Here is a 21,964-nt window from a genome sequence, read left to right as displayed (position 1 = left end):
CACGGACGTCTACCTCTTAGACTGCTGTATGCAAATTTTCTTGCCTCTTAGCCGAGTATCGCCAGACGACGGGAATATGAATCACGCTGCGATGAGAGGCCGCTGCCTTATAACAGGAAATCAGTCCCCGTGCGCGATTCTGCAGATTCAAACAAAGCCCGATGCATTCCCCTTTATCCCGCCCTTTAGCTTTTTCATCGATCGGCTGCGTCCCACGTGCGCAAAGAAGGCCTCCAGGCTTTCGAAACGTGGAAATAATATCGGTTGTGAAAGGATTTCAATTAATAATTTTTATAATGTAGAAGAAGAGCATCTCTCTCTTTCTCTTTATCTCTCTTCCGTTCCCTCTTTCTCTCTTTCGATCTATGTATATCATTAATATTTTTGATAACTGAAACTCAATCTCAAGAAGCAATCTCAAACTTCAATCTCAGGAAGCAATCTCAAGTTTGGTATATAAAGAAACATATCTATATTCAAACAAGCTTATAAAATGAAAATAATACAGAGATAACAATAAACGAAACGGACAGGTTCATATTTTCCCGTCTCGACAATGTGCGGCACTGACGTCATTCTTTGGAGATGACCAAATCGAATACCGAGGAGTAAACTCGCATTTTATTTTCATGTACCAATCCAGGAACTCGCCTGCGAGATATTTCCATCGGAAAGGTTAGCGCGCGAGAGAATCAACGAATCGATATATATATATATATTCTTGCAAAGATACAGACTACACATGTAGATATATTCGAGCTTCTGAATTTCTTTAAAGGAAAATCTCTGAATGTGAAAAGCGCAGTTATAGATTAATATTCTTGTTTATCTTTTTTGTATCGGTGAGTTTACAAACCCTTTAATAAACGTCTGGATACGATGAGATTTTTAGCAAAATCACGCAAGAGAGAAGGACGTACAGTTTTTTTCTCTTTCTCTTCTATCATTTTCTTATCTTTGTTTCTCTCTGGCCCTATTCTGTAATTTTTAACGAATAATTTTTAACAGTGTCGTTACATTGTCATTGCGCGTTTTTATGCATAATAAAAAATTGCATAATAACAATGTAACGATTCCGACACTGTCGTTAAAAGAATTACAGAATAATTACAGAATAATGGCCTAAATCTCTTTCTCTCTCTCGGGAGCTAAAACATGGCAGACCAATCAAAACTGGCTGTTTCATGTTTAAACTCTTATTAGAAGGTCTCTGAGTGAACTCAGCCATCAGATTGTCTCCTAAATCTGCCTGTGAAATAGCAGTATTTAGAGTACGTCTAATGACTTTCTAGCCGCAAATTTGCATTTGTGGTATTTTTGCGGCGATTAGCGGATGGCACAATAAAACAAACAGTAGCTCGCAGTAGACGCGACAGACTGAACCGTCGTTTATCAGCATGTAACGAAGACGGTCACGCGACCTCGCGATTCGCGGATAATGACCGTGACGGAGGCCGCATAGCTGCCCCCGTCAATATATGACGACTCCACTTCCCATACAGAAAACTACCATTTCCTTTGCACGCTCCCATCGCAAGAAAAAAATGGCAAGTGTAATTAGGTCGATATTACGCGAAAATTAGTAACATGTAAGGATCGACATGCGTGCGTGATCGATACCCAATGGAGTCAATCGCGAAAGCTTCGCTTTTTTTTTTGTAAGATGTTCTCGAAACTGATTATGTCTTTGCATGTTTATAAAAAATATCAAATCACTAACGTAAAAAATAAGACTTTTAGTGATTTGATATTTTTTTATTAGTAAATCTCTTTTAAAATTTCAGAAGTACTTTATAAATGATTCAGAATATTTTCTGATTCTAACACACCTATAATAATTTTTAGGACAATTCTAAAATGTGTAGATAATTCATGAGAACTGCAGAAGTTTTAATAAATTATTATTATAATACATAGTCCGAAATATCTTTGAGTGTACATCAAGACGCGATCAGCGGCCTTCTTTATCGTACGAAGGCGACGAACATTCGTATGTGATGGTTCGATGTGATACAACGCTGAAGAATCTCGATAAATCAAAATTATTCACGACGTCCTCGAGTGAAACTCTGCGGAAGGAGGTCTGACTCGTCGAAGATTTCAATGGCGAGATAGAAATATTTTCAATCAATTTACATTGAACCAATTACTCCATCAGATGGAGCTTTCAGTTTGTCCTATGAAACCCGGAGAAATCGTGGAAATGTCATCTTAGTGAACTTGTTACTAAGACCTCTTTTGGAACGATCGATAAAACCGAGTGATAACGAAGTAGCTTTAGTTCAGTGAGATTGCTAGAGGAGAACGTTGTGTATTCTTGCGAAGATGGACGCTTTAGAGTTACAAGCCGCCTTGGTGAAGCTCGATCCGGCCACCACGGTGACGCCGATCGGCACCACTGTGAAGCTGATGCCTCATCATCGCGTCGCGTTTACCGTAAATATTGACGATGAGGGTGATATGACTTTGGAAGATCCAATGAGGAACGACAACGAAAAGTCGCCTGCCGAGACGGCGACGTCAAGGAAGACGCCGGGGAACTGTGCGGCTGGCTTGACGACGGGTCATCATCAGGGCGGCGGCCAGCAGATGAGTGTCTCCAAGTGCGGCATCGTCGAGGTCAGGTGACGCCAGCCACCTTGCTACGGCGTCAACATGATTTACCACACTTATCCTCCGCACCGAGGCAGCAAGCACCATGCCAAGCATCACACCAAGGAGAAAAGACACCATCATCATCACACTATGCACCATCAGCATCATAGAGCTCACGTGGTAAGTCGTCGCTTTAGGTGTGTATTGTCGCGGACAAAGAGACGATGATGATGACGTCGTCGTCGTGAGTGTGTATAGGTTGTGTGCGAAGAGATTCCTTATTGTCTGTACTTGCGAGGTCGTTTGATTGTTTCGGAACGTTGAATTCGAGAATTTTATTAATCATGATACGAATAAGGAAAATTGATTCGCTACGTTTCGTTAAAAAATTTATCGGATTTTCGTATTAATAGAATGAAAAATGATGAAGCGCGGCATGTTGCGAGAGAAAGGAATTTCTACGTCGTAGTCCTTTAATAAAGAATTTTATTCGTCCCGCAACAATTTTTCGCGCTACAAAAAAAAAACGCCACAAAAGCATTTCGTGCTCTCTACGAAATTCGGAACTCGTCCGAAGGCTTTTATAGAGTTCAATAAGAGATGGAAGCGTGTCGCAGTAGCTCGTATTTCGTGGGTCTCTCGAGAAGCTTAACTCGCCGCAGGCACTTCTATAATGTATTTCGTTCAACCGCATTCTGGTTACAAAACACGAACGTATCTGAAAAGATATTACACTCTCTATTCCCGTGATACAAAGAATAAATAATATTTTACAGCGCGAATGATGGCGAGATGAACAAACCATGTGTCCAATGAAGAGATTAAATTCACTTATTATTCCGAAATAATTCCAAAATGTAATTTTCGATTTCTTTACTTATTCAATATGAAATCCGCTCATGCAATCCGGAATAATATGATATTTACTATCGAAAGTTTTATTGCCACAATTCACCTGCTCTGTGGTTGCTCGAAAACGCTGAGTCTACAGTTTAATTAAAATTGATGCTTTACTCATGTCGAGAGATTGCAAATTAAATTTGTATACTCGTATTTCAGGCGAAATTAAAATCGAGATTAAAACCGACTAAACTGTGTATTAAAATTAATGTTTAAATAGATGTTACGTAGTTATATTAATATAGAAATATTACTGCTACTCGTTTCAGAATAGTGTTATGCAGAGTACTACGATGTGAGTACTTTAAATCGCCTGACCATCGTCTGTTCGTGCCGTATCGGACGCTCTTTATCCATTGAATATACCCATTGTGTGTTCCATGCTCGTGCAGCGAGCCATGCGTTTCCTTTATGAATTTTTCTCGCGCAACGGTTCCTCACAGTGACGAATGTGTATCACCGAGTCAGCGGACAATGCGACACGCTCTGGCTGGCGTTCTATTCCTCTGGCTTCGCACAGCTCCGTATCCGTAATACACGAGGACGGGCGCGTTCCGTGACGGAACACATACGGTATGTACAGTGCGTCTCTCGTGTCTAGCCAACGTAAGGAGCCGTTCGAACTAGCCACTTTATTTTCCTAGCGGTAGTTTCGCGGGGAGATAATTAACGAGCTCGCAAGAGCAATCGACCGCGCGTTAACTTGGTCTCTCGTACGCCTACGAGCGGTAGATTAGCATGTTAATTTTTTAACGGGGCTTTTCGACCCGCGCCTACATTATACGCGAGCAACGCATTTTCTGAGGACCGTCAGCCGGAAAAAGGACATGCATACGAAATGAGAGAAATTGCATTCGTAGAGAGAGAGAGAGAGAGAGAGAAAGGAAATGTTAATTTTGTTTTTACTTTGTTAACCCATTGCATACATTGCGCGTAAATTTAACAGAGTTTTCTTCCAAACATGTCTATATTCACGTTTGTGCAATAAGTTCAAAAAATTGTTTTAGTTACATATTTGTTTGTTCTGCTTGAAATCCTCAAAAATTTTTGCATTTAAAACGAGATAAATATATATTCGAGCATTGGAGACAGAAAGCGGACATTTTGAATGCAAAAAGTGTAAGCAACACGAACATGAAAAGAATAGTTTTTCTGAAGTGTCAAAAAATTTAACTAGATACAAATCTGAAAATAATTTTATTGAATCATCGCAATAATTACATATAATTAGAAATTAATTTAATTCGCGAGATTACACCTATAGTGGTTTAATTTCGTTTATATAGTCCGGAAATTTTTCAGCGCGCAGTTTGTTAGACTACAAGTGTGATATATATGTCAAGTACATATATGTCATATTTAGTGATTCAAGATTGAATTATTTAAGCATTTAAGATGCTTCGACCGATATAGGGTTCTAGTTTATCGATTGTATAATTAGGACGTTTAAGCTGGTTGCTAGAATATCAAAACTTTTTGCAGCATTCCTCATCATTAAGCATTCTACATAATTATTTTAATGGTCCAAGAAAATTATTTTCAAATCTCGCTAAATTTTTAGATACTTCAGCAAAACTTTTTACGGGAACAGATCTTATACTGGTTTGTTTACTTCAGGGTGATTTGCTGGGGTGATTTGCGTTCGTGATGAAGTACGAAGGATCCACTATAATTTTACCTTCGCGAAGGGAGTCGATCAGGTGGATTCATCGAGAGTGAATTCATACTTCGCGCGAAGACGCGTGTTGCGTGCGGACGTACATATATATCTCGAACTTGTGTACGTGTATGTACACACCTTGGTGGACGTGCGTGTACTCGCAGCTGCACTTTAAGCGGGACATAATAGGCCTATCGCGAGCCACTTGTCTACTTCAGACCATTGCCCGCAGCCGTGGCGGCCAACGTTAATAAACGCGTTTGCACGACCACGAAGTGACGAGGATGCGCGACGCCACGCAAATTCCGTACGCAGTGGTAAATGGCGCATCATGCTACAGTTCGCCGATGTGTCTCATTTAGGTAATTGCCGTTCTCCGAGTTTGGATAACGACGCAAATTTTGTTTGAAATACGTTCACTGTTTCGCAACCTAACAGCATAGCTTTACATTTCGCTCATATTTGATCTTCCTGTAGGTTTCCGCCAAGAACTCGACCAACACAACTCCAAATTGAGAAAATAAACTCGTTCTGCGTACGTCCGATGTCTATGCCTCGCTGCATGATTTTCACAATTCGCATAATTGCACGGCGACGCAGCGCGCGTCGCGCATTTAATGATACTCGCATCCTCGTGCGTATATTCGTTTTTATCGCACATTATATTCCGACTGCATGCAGCATGTAAATCGTGCGTGCCAAGAGCCGAGAGCTACCCTTCGTTAGCTCTGCAAGAGAGAGAGCACGAGACATTTTCCCTCTCGAAACATAGTCGTCCAGTATCCAACTATCGAGCGAGCGGCTCGCCGGTACGGTATTGAATTCTCGAATGGGAGGAAATGCTGCGAGCGCATCTCTTGTGTGTACATATGCACATTATGGGAGGCACGTTTCTGCGTATATACACATAGTATATCCTCCCCTGAGTCACACACCGGGGGCTTCGTCAACGACAAGGTTCGGCATGTATACCGGATGGGTAGATCGATAATGTTGGGCCACGTAACTAGGACGCCGGTCTCCGTCGCGCTCCGAATATCTCTCGCGGCGATATATAATATAAATATACGTATATATATATACACACACACACACACTCGCACATATATATACTATATAAAGTATATCTATACATATATATATATATATACTTTCGCGATCTTTTCACCTTGCTCGTAACACACAATATGTCAGAGAAATAGCTATAAATCTTGCCGCAGATAACTTTATAGTCGGATTTATGGTTATCCTGCGCTACGCTTGGAATTGTAATTGTTCGCCGTTTTACGCAACAACGAGCTAAATCATACTTCACCGTTGGTTTCAAGTAACGAGCATTGAAATCGTATTCGCGAATTCCATTGTACCTCGTTTATTTTTGTATAGTTCAAGCTTGAGTATCTTTATTATATCTCTCTGCATGCATTTGATTCTGTCTGATCTCTCTCTCTCTCTCTCTCTCTCTCTCTCTCTCTCTCTCTCTCTCTCTCTCTCTCTGTGCAGCAGAAAAAAGGCCCACCGACTGTCGCCAGGGTCAGACTTTCAATTAAAGTTTAAGTCGGGTCTTAACGAGGCTTAAAAGAATCGACGCGTACACGGGCTTACACGCAGGTCGAAGATTTAAGCTTGCTCGTTCTCTTTGCCTCGTTCGCGTCTTTCGAAGGGATGAAGCCCGCTTAGGCTTCTGTTACGATCGCGATGATACTCGTACAACGTGTAATCATATAATCGCGGATCAGTCGATTTACACATTTCGTGTTTACGCTCTGGCGAAAATGAGCTAAAGGATTTTGTCAAACATACGAATAAACAGATAAACCATCGAGCTGTGATTGAATACATCAAGCCGGCAATGAGACTCACCTCTCCATGATAAAATATTTAACTCATTCCGCCGCAATTCTCATCGATTCACATTATTGCGTACCGTAATCATAAACAGAAACGAATATTGCAGCTGCGATCTTCCAAATGCAGTAAAGCTAATCGAAAAATACGATAAAAAGGATTTATTACGAATTTATTTGTAATGTACTACTACACAGAGTTGAGAAAGTTGTTTTATAAAAGTTACTTTATAACTCGTTATTACCGTTCTTTTTTCTGAAAAGTAACTCGTTATTATTACTTGCTTACTTATTGATTTAAAAAAATAACTTGTTACCGTTATCATTACTCAAAAACTACTAACGAGTCGTTACAATTTCTGTTATTGTTTCATCAATTCTAATAATTTTTTTACAATGGCATTTATCTATGTCATTAATTTTCTAGTTCAACACGAGATCTGTAGTGGTTATGGTTAATTACAACATGGTCAAACATAACACTCCATTCTTGTAAATCTCGCTTATGCATGTTTTATACATATAATACATGTAAAAATAACGATAAATGTAACGATTATATTCGTTATCGTTATTCAAAAAATGTAACCCCGTTACTATTAATGTTATAAATAAGGAAATATATAATATCGTTGCCTATTCGTTATTGAAAATAATAATTGTAATGGTAATAATCATTCGTTACGCACTGTGAGAAAAAAAATAGTTGTGGCAACTATTTTTTAGCAATATGGCAATTACAATATCTGTAACTAGTTTTATAGAGTAATAGCTACTATTCTCTCTCTAGTACTCGACACTATAAAAGTATTGTTACGGTAACAATATTTAGACGACATTAATTGATAGTGAAATAGCACTTCAACTAAATACTTAGACTCTTCTCTCTTCATAAAAATAAGGCATAACAATCATATTTTTCGAGTTTAGACAAACACGTATGCATTATGAAGTTTTAATAAGAACAAAATATAAATTAAATGAATTAAGAAAATGTAGTAATGTTAATAATTTGTAGTTGGTTAATATTAATATATGAGGTTAATATTACTATATTTTCTTAGTTCATATAACTTATTTATTGTTCTTATTAGAACTTTATAATACATAGTTGAGGCGCTATTTAACTATAAATTTATAGTTACTGGTACGACTTTTTTCTCTAAGTGTGAAAAAAGTAATTGTAACGGTAACAATGTTATAAATAAGGTGTTACTTCTCAATAAGGCGTTTACCCTGCTACTACAATGTAATTGCTTATTGATTTAAACGTCGGTGTATAGCGTGATATGGAATTACACATAGATCATTTATCCATTTTATTATTCATAGTCGTTTACATTAAATCTCGATCGCGCTAGAAAAATAATATACGATATTATAACAGATAATAGGAGTGAAAAGTCTTTTTTTAAAAGAAGTCTCTTTCACGAAAGACGACGAGGATATTCGAATTTCCTGCTTCTCCATTACTTTATTCCGCTTTTTCTTTGTCATTTCCGTGGGCGCGAGATATATTTATAGTAAATATCCTTTTGCTGCGAGTCTGACAGGACCAATCTTGCAGTTTCCAATAAATTAGTCGACCGGCTTCTCCCTCGACATATAGCTTACCTCCGCGCCTCGGAAACCCTCTAATTAGCCGGGTCCGTCGTTGTCTCTTCGCAGTTGCGCAAAGTCGTCGGTAAAAATATTTACATCCGCCGTTTTGCAATTTGCAGGATGTGCGTGACGGACGCACTCGTAAACGCACATCGGCTATGCGTGAGCCTATGGAACTGACGAACAAATGTACAATATGCAATTTCACGCTGCAATTTCGATAAGCACTACGAGAAAAGGCGACAATCGCGCCCGATCGCGCGAATCGATCAACAGAGTGACGTCAAAATTACACGTAGCCGTTAAATGTCTATGAAAAGTGTCACTTGTGGTCGGTTAATTATTATATTTAGCATATGTTGGACAGTACCAATTTTTTACGATGTCATTATCTTCGGTACAGCACCGGACAGTTCGGAACCACCGTGACCTTGGCCCGAAAGTCCGTCTCACCGGTTATATTTATCCGGCGGTGGTGTGCGTTCGTGTACGAGTTCGGTGTTACGAGAGGAACACGGAGCGATATATAGTCGATGGCGCCTCCACGCAAGGAACTTCCATTAATTTCAGACGTCTCGTAATTTTCCGGTGTATTCGCGAAACGCGCGAATCGAATATCGAGTCCCTTGTTAAGATAGGTCGTAATGAATATTAATTGCGAGAGGCTATCCTTCGCGCGACACTCGATCCTTCGCCGGTGCACGATCGCGATTCACGTAGTAGAGTTTGACAATTTAACGAGATTGCTTGAGGCGTTGCGATTAGTTGTGCAATTCTCTCCCAAATTGCGGTCGCGAGATCGCACCGAGCGTATAACGGTGCTCGTTTCGTGTCACGTGCGAACGTAGTTGAAGATGGTGATGGATTAGGCAGAGTGGCGGCCGCGATTTATTCTGACGCTAATCTGCACGGCGAAATCGGCGCGCGAGAAATGCGAATCAGTCAACGTAAATTATGGGACGAACGGCGTTCCTGAAATGATGATTCCTGCAGGATGAAAATTCTCGTATAACGCGAATGGACGCGAAAGGTCTGTTTTTCATCACTGCACTTTGAACCGGTGCAATAAGTTGAAATGAAACAAACGTACACTGTGTGTACTTTCAGTTCAGAATAAAAAACAGACCTAAGCAGTGATCGAAGTGTCATTTGACATTGAATTGAGTTAATCGTGTCGCAATATAAATCCTCAATAAGATGCCACAAAAATGCAAGAGCTTTTCCGAGAGATTCAAGTTATGACAATCCATGGTAAAATACGCCGTGCTGTGCGCGACGGCGCGATGTCATCATCGAGCGGAAGAATCGGATCGTATCTCTTGGTATGATAAAGACACATCCGTCAAGACGGGGTCACCAACGTCATATTCGTTGTCGCGAGCGTCGAAGAAAGGAGATTAGACAAACAGGATTTCGCGAAGCCCGCTACTTGCGATCGGACACGTGTTGCGGTCTTGTTTTGATTATTATCTCAATGAGGACATTTATCGGTAGGTCTTTCTCCGTGTAAACATAAGGTTTATTTTTTATTTCTGCACTAGTAGTACGTTTCACTCAAGGGGTAAACCGCTGAGGACGTTGTAGTGTGCAGATTTGGGGAATTACTAAGCATTACTTAAGAGAATTGGATATCTATTACAATAGGTGGTATGAGGTTTTGCATTACTGGGTATTGTAGAGCATTACTAGAGCATTAATAATCATTAATAGGCATTACTTAGGCATTAATGGACATAAAAATTAGGCATTACTTGGGCATTACTGAGCATTAGTAGGTATTGGTATGTACACAATTATAATCAGTGGTTTACCCCTTTCCACTTGACGCTCGCAAAGATCATGAAATCATTTCATCCTTGTTGTTTATCGAATGTCAAACAAGAAGAAATAATGCTCGCGAGCATTGTGAGCGCTAGATGGAATCTAGATTACACTAGAACTCTTTTATCTCGCACCCTAGATTGCATTAGAACTCTCTTTCTCTAAATATTAAACATATGTTTAGTTTATTTTAAAGTACATCGAAGGTGTACGTTAGTTTAGCCACAGAAAACAGATCTATAATCGCGACAAAATGGACCACGTGGACATATCGATCCGTCATCGTTACAGAAACGATTAACTGATGAACGAAAGATGATCTTTCTCCTATGTCGGGAATTAAAGCGCGTGCTAACGAGCCAATTTTACCTCTTGCACGTGCAGCGCATAGTAATCTTCTCCCCATTGTCGTGTGCGCCACGGTGAGCACATTCATACGAGGATCTAATAATAGGGCTTGAGAGATCAACGATGCTGCTGGTGGAAGGGCGAGGGCACGCATGAAAGATTTAATTGCCTGCTGGGATGAATAATTAAAAAAAAAAAGAAGATTCATTTTGTGCGATAGTATCTTATTTATTTAGAAAAAAAAAATTGCAATTTATTATTGTAATTCTCTCCAAATTGACAATCTTTAGAATTGAACTTTCAAAGGAAAGTGCTTTTGATCAGTTCGATGCTGAACGTGCGTTGAGAATAATATGACATTTTTAACGGCGCGCTTCCTCGTACAAAAGTTAAAGTCCAACGCAACGGCGGTGCATTCGTGTATTACCATTGCGCGGGCGTTCTTGAACGATGCTCTTCCTGAGCGCTTTATTACAGATGGAAGATATACGACACAGCCTTTACACGCGGCAGTGAGTTTCGGACGTTCTTCGTTGACTTCCATTTAAATTCGTCGTACCGTTTAAATACATACACTTATTTCCGTGTGCGCAAACACCATTATCTTGTTTAACGGAGAAGCAGTGACCAAGATTTCCTACCTCAGCAAGAACCCAAGGATCGTGGATTTAAAAGACGTATGCATATTTTTTTTAAAATCTGTTCATTGTTGCTACGTAAACGTATTATGAATGTTCTAGGCAGTCATTATAAAATAAATGAGATTTGCGCGTGTGGTCTGGAAAATGTATCCGTCGCAAAATGCATTATTAGCCGAGATGCGTTAGAGGATGAAAAGCGTTGGTGGTTAATTGGAAGGTTAAAGGTCCTCTGGTTCATCGAGAGCGATGTAACGAAAACAAGACTACGACGATGAACAATGGCATTCCAGCGGTGATTCAATTAGAAATATGCGTGCTAGCTGGATGAGAAGCGCGAGAGTGTTTCAACACGCACCCGCTCGCTCGGTCGCTCACTTTGCTTGCTTGCTTGCTTGCTTGCTTGCTTGCTTGCTTGCTTGCTTGCGTCCAATGTTCACGCTCACGCGTACGATCCACGCTCGCTTGTATTCGGACCTGCACGCATCTCGATCAGTGGCTGGCCGACCATCCTACCCGAAAGACGTCTCGAAAGACCCTCGCGGTACGCCCCACGAAAATCGATCGGCGGTGCTCTTCCCTCGTCATCCGACCGGATGCCGAGGAACCGGTCGACCACTCTCGGTGCTCGGTATCGTCCAGTTTAAAAGTGTCTCTCGCATAGTGTTAGAGTCGGAAATGTTCAGTGTTTCGCAACGTGAGATTAAAATTACGATGGAAAGGGTTTTGTGATCTTATTTATTGTCCTTGCAAATTTCGATCATGTTGTAATATTTAAATTAAACTCTTGTCAAGGTATAATCGATTTTCCTGATAGAAATGTCAGAATGTTTATAGCTTCTACGTCTTTTAAAATTATAAATAGCTGCAATACAGAAAAGCTACATAATAATTTAATAAGTCTGTATAAAAAAAGTGTACAATATCATGAATTTTAATTGAATTTAAATTACATTGGGAAACATTAATCTAACTGATCGCTTAATCTTTTTTCCTGAACGAAGCTGTTGCAGCAAAAAATTTCGGAGTTGAAAGTTTTCGGGTAACAAAATCATTATTGGTTGATCGATCTACCTGTGCATATGAAAGGTCAAAAGAGCGGCAGATAAACATCCTGTTCTTCATCATTGATGGAGAATTTGAAAGCTCTCGAAGCGAAAGTCAAGGATCGTTAAAATGCGGATGAACGTCGGTGCATTCTCATTTTATGGCTTCAAGAAGGTGAGAACGGCCAGCGTATTTCGGGTAATCGGCCTCCATATCATCTAATTTCCCAATCTAAATCGCCTTTCCCTGCAATTCCAAAGGATCAACCTAGATTCGCGTGTTGCCCGTCCATTTTATTTTGGCGTCGAGCCAGAATTATGATTTCGATATCACGGTGAATATCGCTCTCTTTTACTTCTGTGTGACAAAGCCGCGCGATGAGATCGCAAGAAAGAAGATTCAATGGCAGTTTCTAATTTGAAACTGATTACCTCACGGGAAGCCACATTTTTTTCCTATTTTTATCCGTGCTGCATGTAAAAATAGGCGGCCGCATTTTATGACCAAAGGCGCGTAGTATACCCGGACGGAGAATTATATTCGTCGAACGAAATGTCGTGGGATGAAAAATCGTACAGCTTCCATTATTTCCATACTTCCTCTCCTTTTTCTTATAAAATGTCATTTTTTTTAAACCTACGTCCATAGTTTCCATTAATATTTCGTTAGCTATATATATTTATATCCGTTTTTTTTTTCAAACGTAATTCGAACGCAACTCGTATCATTACGCTCATACGTCATGTTCTGTTACGAGAACATAATAAAGGTTAATAAAAATGCGTCATTTAGAAATGTATCGCTCGAGAATAACCCCTGACATTTCCGCGCATATTTAACATTTTTGTCGAGATGAAGGAGAAGAGAAAATTAAAACAGCATACGCGCGATCGAAAGATAGTAACTCACCGGGGAGATAATGGATCGCCGTCATTTCGTCGCGTACGATACACGCCCGCCTCATTTTCCCCGTGTATCGTCGACGTTCGCAGATTACCTGACGCAGCGATATTGGATTACGGTGGGGATCGGCTACACAATGCCCCGGCGTTGCGTCTTTAATTTAATATACGCGTCGGGGGAGAGTCTTCGACGGAATCCAGGCGCATCAGTACCGAGTCGACCTTCCTCCGATGGCGAAGGCAAGTCCGGTTCCTCCTCGTGCGTTCGTTCTACGCGACAGAGGGGGGTATCGCGAAAGGACCACACACGCATCCCTCGAGCCGCGTGTCGCGCGCTGAGAAAGGCCGAGGAGAGTTCAGTCGATCCTCTAATTAAAACCCGCTCAGAGCAGCTCCCATGCCTGAGGTTCTGTTTTCGTTCATTGAGTGCTGCAAACGCTGTCTGCCGTCTCCGTTCGTAAGTCAAACTGATCCCATCGACTTCTCGTTCCTATTTTTTTTCTTTTCTATTTTTTTTTTTTTTAATGGAAGATTCCGCAGCTCGGTGAAGGAACGCTCTCGCGCGTGTGAGCACGAAGTGTATCTCGAGGAGGATTACTCGCGTCTCAAAGTGTCTGTCGCTCTCGCTTTGATTTTCGGACAAACCGCGTAGCAATAGAAAGCGGAGTTTCACAGATTGACTTTTAATCTCCTCGGCGCGTATCAATTGCAGCGTTTTACGCTGACAATGAGTGGGCATTTCTCTCGTTTATTACAACTGCCATTTTTCTAATCTACGCTGCTTCGATTCCACTGATACGGTGTAACAGAATATATCATATCGGTTTCTCGATTTATACGCGCGCCGTGTTTTACCGGCGAGAATTTTTCTTTGCTAAGAAGGTTCCCCGAGGAGATTAATCGCTCGCGCGAGAAATTGCTTTGCCGGCGCGAGAAATTGCTCCGGCCGAATGAAATTCGCGCCGGTGTATCCTTTTCGAGACTGGCTTTGATATCGTTGATATCGTAAATCAACATTCGCTCTCTAACGCGTGACAGGCACAGAGATCGGGCACCGGGTGTCGAGAAGGAGAGCATTCTTGTCCGGTGGATATGTCAACGTGCTCCGTGATGCCGGTCTCCCTGCAAGATATTTTGGTAAATATCTGTAACCTTTTCCAATACTGCTTGGCCGCTTAAAAGCCATCCGAACTATAGAATTCATCACTAACATAGCTGCTTATAACAAATAATGCCGATATATCTAAAATAATAAAATGCAACTGGTGGTAAATTGGACATAGCTGTTATTTTCATTCAGTATTGACGGGCAAATTATTTTTTGGACCCTTTCGTCAAATACAATTTTCGCAGAATATTTCTCGTCGCATTAATTCAACGTAGTTGAATTACGGCCTTTTTATATTATATACGTGCATTATGGAACGCATAAATATATTAAACATCGTTTTTTCGTAAAATGCTTTTTTAATCGAATACACTTAATACGGAGAGGGAAAGAATTTTTTGAAATTTAATTTGTTTTAGAATAATTAATTTTCTTGAAAAGCTTTTTAACTTGAAAATTTAGCTTCTTTCTTCGAAATAATCGTTTCAATTCATAAAACGCGCGTTTAACAAAGCATATAATGTATCCGAGAATATGTGCGTCGTGCTCATTGTCCGCTGTTCGAGGTTCTAGGTAATTGATGTTAACGTTTAATGAAATTCCACGAACGAAAGAAAAGCACAAGGGGGCCGTATTGAACTTACGAACGCGCGCTCGTTGCCTACCGGCCTTACGCTCAACCGGTTACACTGGTTTCGCGAGAAAAGAAGCTAAAAGGAGCGCAAGATAGCCGCGCCGCACCCGGCACTGGGTGGGAGATGCATAAAAACAGAACGCATTCGATAGCAGCTGCTCTTAAATTCACGAACACGCGTTACATCACGTTTAACTGGCCGCACAATATCGTAAAAATGGTTAATCGGATCTTTTTGCCTTGATCACGTGAAAGCTGCATTAACATTGTTACTCGGCAGCAAACTATTCACGTGATTGTTTCGATATTTCTCTATAATTAGAAGGGATTATTTCAATGTTTGACAGAAAATATTGCTTTGCTGTCACACATTAATCCGACCTACTAATTCGTTATAACTGATTGTTTTGAATTAGCATGAATAGTTTAATGATGAATGATTTTGTTTTGTTAATCATAGCATGGGTATTTGTTTAAAAAATCCATATTCAAATATTGATGTATAAAGAATTTATACATGTGCACGAAACAAATTTACATTTTATCCGATTTTACATTTTACTGTACTTGTCATTTACAATTTTAATATAGGGGACATGTAAACACAGAAAAAATATAAATGTCAGAGAGAGACTCGTGCAAAATATGTATTTTTGAAATACCATATACGCGTGCATCTTCACTTTTTACCGATATTTCACACTCGACATTTTCCACTTAAAAAACCGTACATGTATGTTTTTTTTTTCCAAAATAAGGGTGCTCCGGCATTTACACTCTGCAACGCAATATTTTCAATACATTGATCCCGAAAGTTTGAAAAGAGGAGTGTATGCATTCTAATAAAAAATGTTTTTAACAGTACACCTCGACCTTTACTTTTGTTCTTTGTTGCTTCGAAAACATGGTCGCACATATATCATACGTGCTTGCACGTGCTTACGAAACTATACAAGTTTTGCGGTTGAAACTATTAGATCTGTGTCAATCGGTTATGAATGCAAAGCGAGAAATCTTAATTTCATTATACTCTGACGATCCACACAAGTCTTTTGTGTCTAAATATCATATTTCAAGAAACCTGATGTTCTGAGACGTGAGAAACGGTAAAATTAATTACAGTTGAATTTATTATTATTTTAATAATTAATGTATGTATATATATATATATATGTACATATATATTTAATGGAAGTATCTTACAATGTCACAGTCAAAGTGTTAACTCAATAAATGCATACATTTACTGTAGTCCGCTGTATAGTCAATGTAAACAATCACTGAAGTCAACACTTTGGACTGTAACATATATACATACGTTTATTTTTAATTTCTTTTATTTTCGCAAAAAGTATCGAGTAGTATTCATCCTTGCGGCGTTTAATAATGCAAATGTGCGAGTCTCGATACTCTATTAAAGTTAAACTCTATTAAAGTCTTTATTGTCGTCTCGAGGCCAGCAGCGCCCACGAATTTGCCCTAAACGCGACGAGGCCGTGGCACATCCGGGGTCGGGAGACAGTTCTCGGTCATTTGCGGCGTCGACCTAAGCCGAGTGCAGCAACAGTCCCGATTTCAGCACTCGACGTGGAACGATCTCGCGAATTTTCGTCGAGAGTATTTTCGTTTCTGGCACGTCGCTGAGGCCTACATCGCGACGTCATGGGCTTTGCTGGCTTGCATTTGCACACGTTATGTAACTTCGCGCCCTTACTCGCGTGTGATCATGCTTGTTACGCGATTTCGGTAATCAAGCTCGTTTGTAAGCGTTCTCAGGAACAGAATTTCTGCAATTCAACGATTTTTTGTACACGCTCTTTTTATTTGATGTAATCCCCGGTTAGTGATCGCAATTTTGTGCTCGCCAGGCTAGTATTTGTTTTTCCTTCTTTTCGTGGTTCGATCGTATGTTCACGAAATTGTTTCGGGAATGGCGCGCCAGCCAATGCGCACGTGGATGTCGAATGCATCGAGTGAATTTTTGATACTGCTGCTGTGCTACATTCTTGAATTGGGCCGTGGCGTACTAGAGATACTAGAGAAATTGGTAATGTCTGTCGGAAAAAGGATATTTTATTACGATATGAGTTGCATGTTATTTTTTGGCAAAAAAAGAACAAAAATAAATTAGCGTGATTTACGATATACTTTCGTGATCCACGCGATATCTTCTGGCATTAATACTTAAATGTTTCATGTAAGAAATTACTTATTACCTTTTGCCAAATGATGCACCGATAAAATTTGAATTCATTTCCGGTACAGAATTCTTAAAAATAGATCGCTGATAGATCGATCCGGCGATCAATGCTCGTTACATCTTCCAATATCCCCTATTTTGTACAAATGTCATCGTGATCGAATCGATAAACCGTTATTTATCGGAAAACTCAATGTTTGGCCGAGTACACCAATAATTTGCCAGAGGCTCTATTTTGCCGGTCCACGAAAGGAGGTGTACATATTCTCCACTCACCGCAAATAAACGGCCGGCCGCGGAGAGGAGACCGCGGCTGCGATTGCGTAAGCGCGCGCTGAGCACGCACCGGAATGCGTGCGTGAACATATTCGCGCGGGGTTCCTCATCACGGGCTCTAAACGCCACGAAGACCGATTGCGTAACGCGCAGTGTGCAGTGTGTTAACAGCAGTACGTCGCGCTATACCGGGATCGATCAGCTGATCGGGCAGCGAGAGCGAGCGAGTTCCGTTACTTCGATGTCGATTTGTGCAGTATAATTAATCTGAATCGATTTAGCCCTTGACGAAACGAGTCACCGTTACAGCGAACCATGCCGGTGACGGCGGCGTTAATTGACATTGCGTGAATAAATATACGTTCTCTAGGGCTCGATCGATCGCGTACTGCCACTTCGGACGGAAAGTAGGTCGATCTTTGAACACACGCGTGCAAATCGTCGTTAAGTGCTATTGTTCTAATTTTCTTCGATAGTGCGTTTTTCGAATGCCAATTTATTTGACTGTAACGACATAAGTAAAAACATGTCAATCCACGCATAATAACAATTCATACAAGTGATAAAATATTTATGTGATCAAACCACGAAATGTATGAAATGAATTACTTTGCAGTACGTTCACGATTCTTCGCATGCTGCTTTCCAGTGAAAAATTTGATAAGCTACGTGAAAATCTCACGCAATATCTCGCCACGAAACATGCGCTGCGCATTTTCACGATGCAGTCGCGAGCAATGTATTTCACGGTGTATTAGAAAGCGGCGGTTTGAAACGGACATGCAGTGAATAATGTGCGTATGTTATTTTCACGTGTGTGCACGCGCCATATCGTTGGTCTCTCTCTCTCTCTCTCTCTCTCGCATTAACTCGCATTAACTTGAGGTGCGTAAATGCACCTCGAGTTTCAATTATACCGTAACGCGACCAGTTGCATAACGCTGCGCGTTTTTTTCATCGCGAGTTGTACTTGATATTTCTTCTCTAAGCATTCTGTGGTCAACTCGTAAAATTCTTTCTTCTGATTGATCAACGAAGCATTTGCAGCATTAAATGGATCGTATCTGAATCCTGTAATTGAGTCGTTTCGACATTCCTGTTTCCAAAAAACGCCGACAAATTAGCAGAAGATTTATTTTGAGGTCAGCGAATACCTCGTTAGAACATTTGATCTCAAATCACCGATGTAATTACCACGTAATGAATCATGCTTCTCTCTCTCGTGAAATAAAAGAACTTTCGTTCTCTTGATTGAAAGATTGCAGATCTGTGCGTTTTTTCTGGCGAAGTATGATTATTAATTAATCCATCGTTGCACACAGAGAAAAAAGTCATATCAGTAATTATAAACCTCAACTATATATTATATATTCTATATAGAACGATTCTAATAAGAACACTAAATGAGTTATATGAATTGAGAAAGTATAGTAATATTAACCAACTACAAATGATTAATATGTTTTCTTAGTTTATTTTATTTATTTATTGTTCTTATTAAAACTTTATAATACATAGTTATACATTTTTATATGTATAGATAACTTCTAATTGAATTTCAAGATTACCAAAGGAATGTTGGTACAGAACTAAAAATTGTATTGTTGAAATGAATCTCTCATTTATTTTTCAAAGTTCGAACTCCATGCTGCGCCTTTTATTATATGCTGCAATGAATAGTTTTCTTCTTAGGAGAAATCAAACTCCGCTATATTCCTTTAGTGACAAAGTCTGCTTATGACTGAGCGACTTTAGTGAAAAGGTTTTAATTAGATTTATTAAATAAAGTAACATAATAATTATAAAATTATAATGTTGACAATTAATGTTTATAATAATTATATTTTCCTAATTTAGACAAACATTTTTTTTAAATAGAGCACACTATAACATAGTAAATAATTAATCATTGTTAAGGTAATTTTAATAAATATATTTGTATATTTGTATATTTTTATTAATATATTTATTAAAGTTACTACTAATATATTTATTATAAAGTTATCTTAACAATTATTAAGATTAATTATTTACTATGATATAGTGTGTTCTATTTAAAAAAAAGTGTTTGTCTAAACTAGGAAAATATAATTGTTATGTCTTAATTTTATGAAGTCTAAGTAATTATAATATTTAATATAGTTGAGGTGCTATTTCGCTGTGAATTAATAGTATACAAATATTGTTGCAGTAACTATATTTTTACAGTGCAATGTTGAGTACTAGATTAGTAACTATTACTCTATAAAACTTACAAATACTATAATTGCCAATGTTCCAAAAAAATAGTTGTCACATCTATTTTTTTTCTCTCAGTGTGGAATTTACAGCTCATCGGAACGGGAATAACCGGCGAGATATGCTGGCAGCGTTGTGCTAATAACATTACGCGTCTCGCGTGTAAGTTTATCGAAAGAGCAACGTTTTTATATCTTTCTCAACGATTTAGTGCAATTTGTTGTCTTACATGCGCCCGTCGTATTTAACCGCTTGCATTATTTATACATTCGCGAAATTAGATCGAAGACGTCAATCGCTACATCTGCTGTACGTCAAGTTTTGACTGTTGAAGCTACACAATGAAGTTCCTGGTGAAATACTACGACTTCCTGAACGTCAAGTTCTCCACGGTGAGATTTTAAAGCAGTACGCGATATTTTCCTTATCACAACGTCCTGAATGAGAAGTTTTTATCATGAGACCATGAGATTTAATTAGTGATTGATTTTTTTAGCAGTGTTTAATATCACGAAACGTCATTTTTCTTCTCGATTTTTCGTCTCTGAGAGCTCTATTATCAAATACACTGACGAAAGGAGAGATTGATAATTCGCCTTGGGTTTAAGATGCGGAGATTGACGGCCACGGTATTATCGATGTATAATTGCGTGCGCGAGAGCGCCTTATCACGCGCCCGATAATAGACCGCTCGCGAAATCCGACGACCTTTCAGATATGTGCATGAAAGAATGGCATTATGCGCGCGATCCGCGGTTTGCAGTAGCCGCGACGTAGCAATGCATCTGCCGCGGCGATAGCGCGTTATCATGCCATTTATCATGCGCTCTCGCTGGCCTCTCCCTTTGCTCTCATTCGTTGCCACGATAATTGGATTTCTCTGAAACGTATCGCGCGATTAGAAAAATTCGACGACCTTTTTCGCGACGTTATCGGGATGCCCTCGTGAAACACGTCGATATTTCTCTCCCGGGGAGAAACATTTGTGATTATTCAAGGATTCGTATAAGGTGAAGGACCACCCATATTGACGTTTAACCTTTAAGTGGGTAGATGGTATGATTATATATATAACACTCCAGATAGTTTTCTTTAAAAATTTATTATGGAAAAGGAAAATAAAACGCACTTCTCAGATAGAAGTTTTAGGGGGTTCATTATTTTTACATTCCTCTATTTCATATAAGGATATAACTAATGTAAATTTGACTATAACATAATAAATAAACATAAAATAACAATAAGGGCTACGAACCAAAATATATTTGAATATTGAACAAACGTTTCGACCTTTTTGTCAGGCCATCCTCAGTGTTTACAATGTTTAAAGTGGAAAGCAAAAATTAATTTTCAGTAACAGTTACAATTTTAAGTTCATAGTCATTTTCACTATCTTCGAATTACAAAAATCAGCGTAACTATGAATTTAAAATTGTGACTGTTACTGAAAATTAATTTTTGCTTTCCACTTTAAACATTGTAAACACTGAGGATGGCCTGATAAAAAGGTCGAAATGTTTGTTCAATATTCAAATATATCATATCTTGGCTCATAGTCCTTATTGTTATTTTATGTTTATTTATTATTATTGAACCATTATAATATTATTTTTATATAACATAATATATTAGTAAAAAAGTATAAAATATAAATAATTATAAAATATATTTATATATAAAAAATAGGTATTAAATATAATTATAAAATTAAAAATTTCTTTGATGTTTTGAGCATCTCAACTTGTGTATCTTTGAACTACCTATCTATTTAAAGGTTAAACTCTCATCGGAAAGCAAACAAGAATACGCTTAAGGCTTATTAATTTCCGCCACAATATCCGTATTAGAAATGTTGAAACACACATCTCCAATGAGACTTCAAATACTCTTCGAATCGTCAGCGTAATACGAAACGATAAGAAACGATTGTCGTTACAAAACGCATATTATACCGAATGCCATTGCCTCGGTTAGACGTGCGAAGAATCGCAAATCACTTTTGCACGTGTCGTCGACAACAAGAACGTCAAAGATTTATTTATCGATGTCGCGCGTGTACTTTTGTTGAGTAAGAACTCGGAAGTTCATTAGCTTGCAACTATATCGGTGTCAGCGGTGTGTTCGATGCCGCTTTCCGCTGACGTTTTC

General features: G+C 39.1%; 2 protein-coding genes across 3 annotated transcripts in view; both read left to right on the top strand.

Annotated features, from left to right (window-relative positions):
• Nucleotides 1-21,964, top strand: part of LOC108728987 (uncharacterized) — a 187,805-nt gene that overhangs the window by 100,719 nt on the left and 65,122 nt on the right. The window lies entirely within an intron of this gene.
• Nucleotides 2,292-2,706, top strand: LOC108728994 (uncharacterized). The gene has a single exon (XM_018457876.1). The coding sequence runs from the start codon at nt 2,326-2,328 to the stop codon at nt 2,626-2,628; it is 303 nt and encodes a 100-aa protein (XP_018313378.1). The 5' UTR covers nt 2,292-2,325; the 3' UTR covers nt 2,629-2,706.

The sequence above is a fragment of the Mycetomoellerius zeteki genome, unplaced genomic scaffold, assembly GCF_001594055.1.
Source record: "Mycetomoellerius zeteki isolate Tzet28-1 unplaced genomic scaffold, Tzet1.0 scaffold69, whole genome shotgun sequence".
In the NCBI taxonomy this organism is placed as follows: Eukaryota; Metazoa; Arthropoda; class Insecta; order Hymenoptera; family Formicidae; genus Mycetomoellerius; species Mycetomoellerius zeteki.
This window is presented reverse-complemented; position numbering and strand designations above follow the sequence as displayed.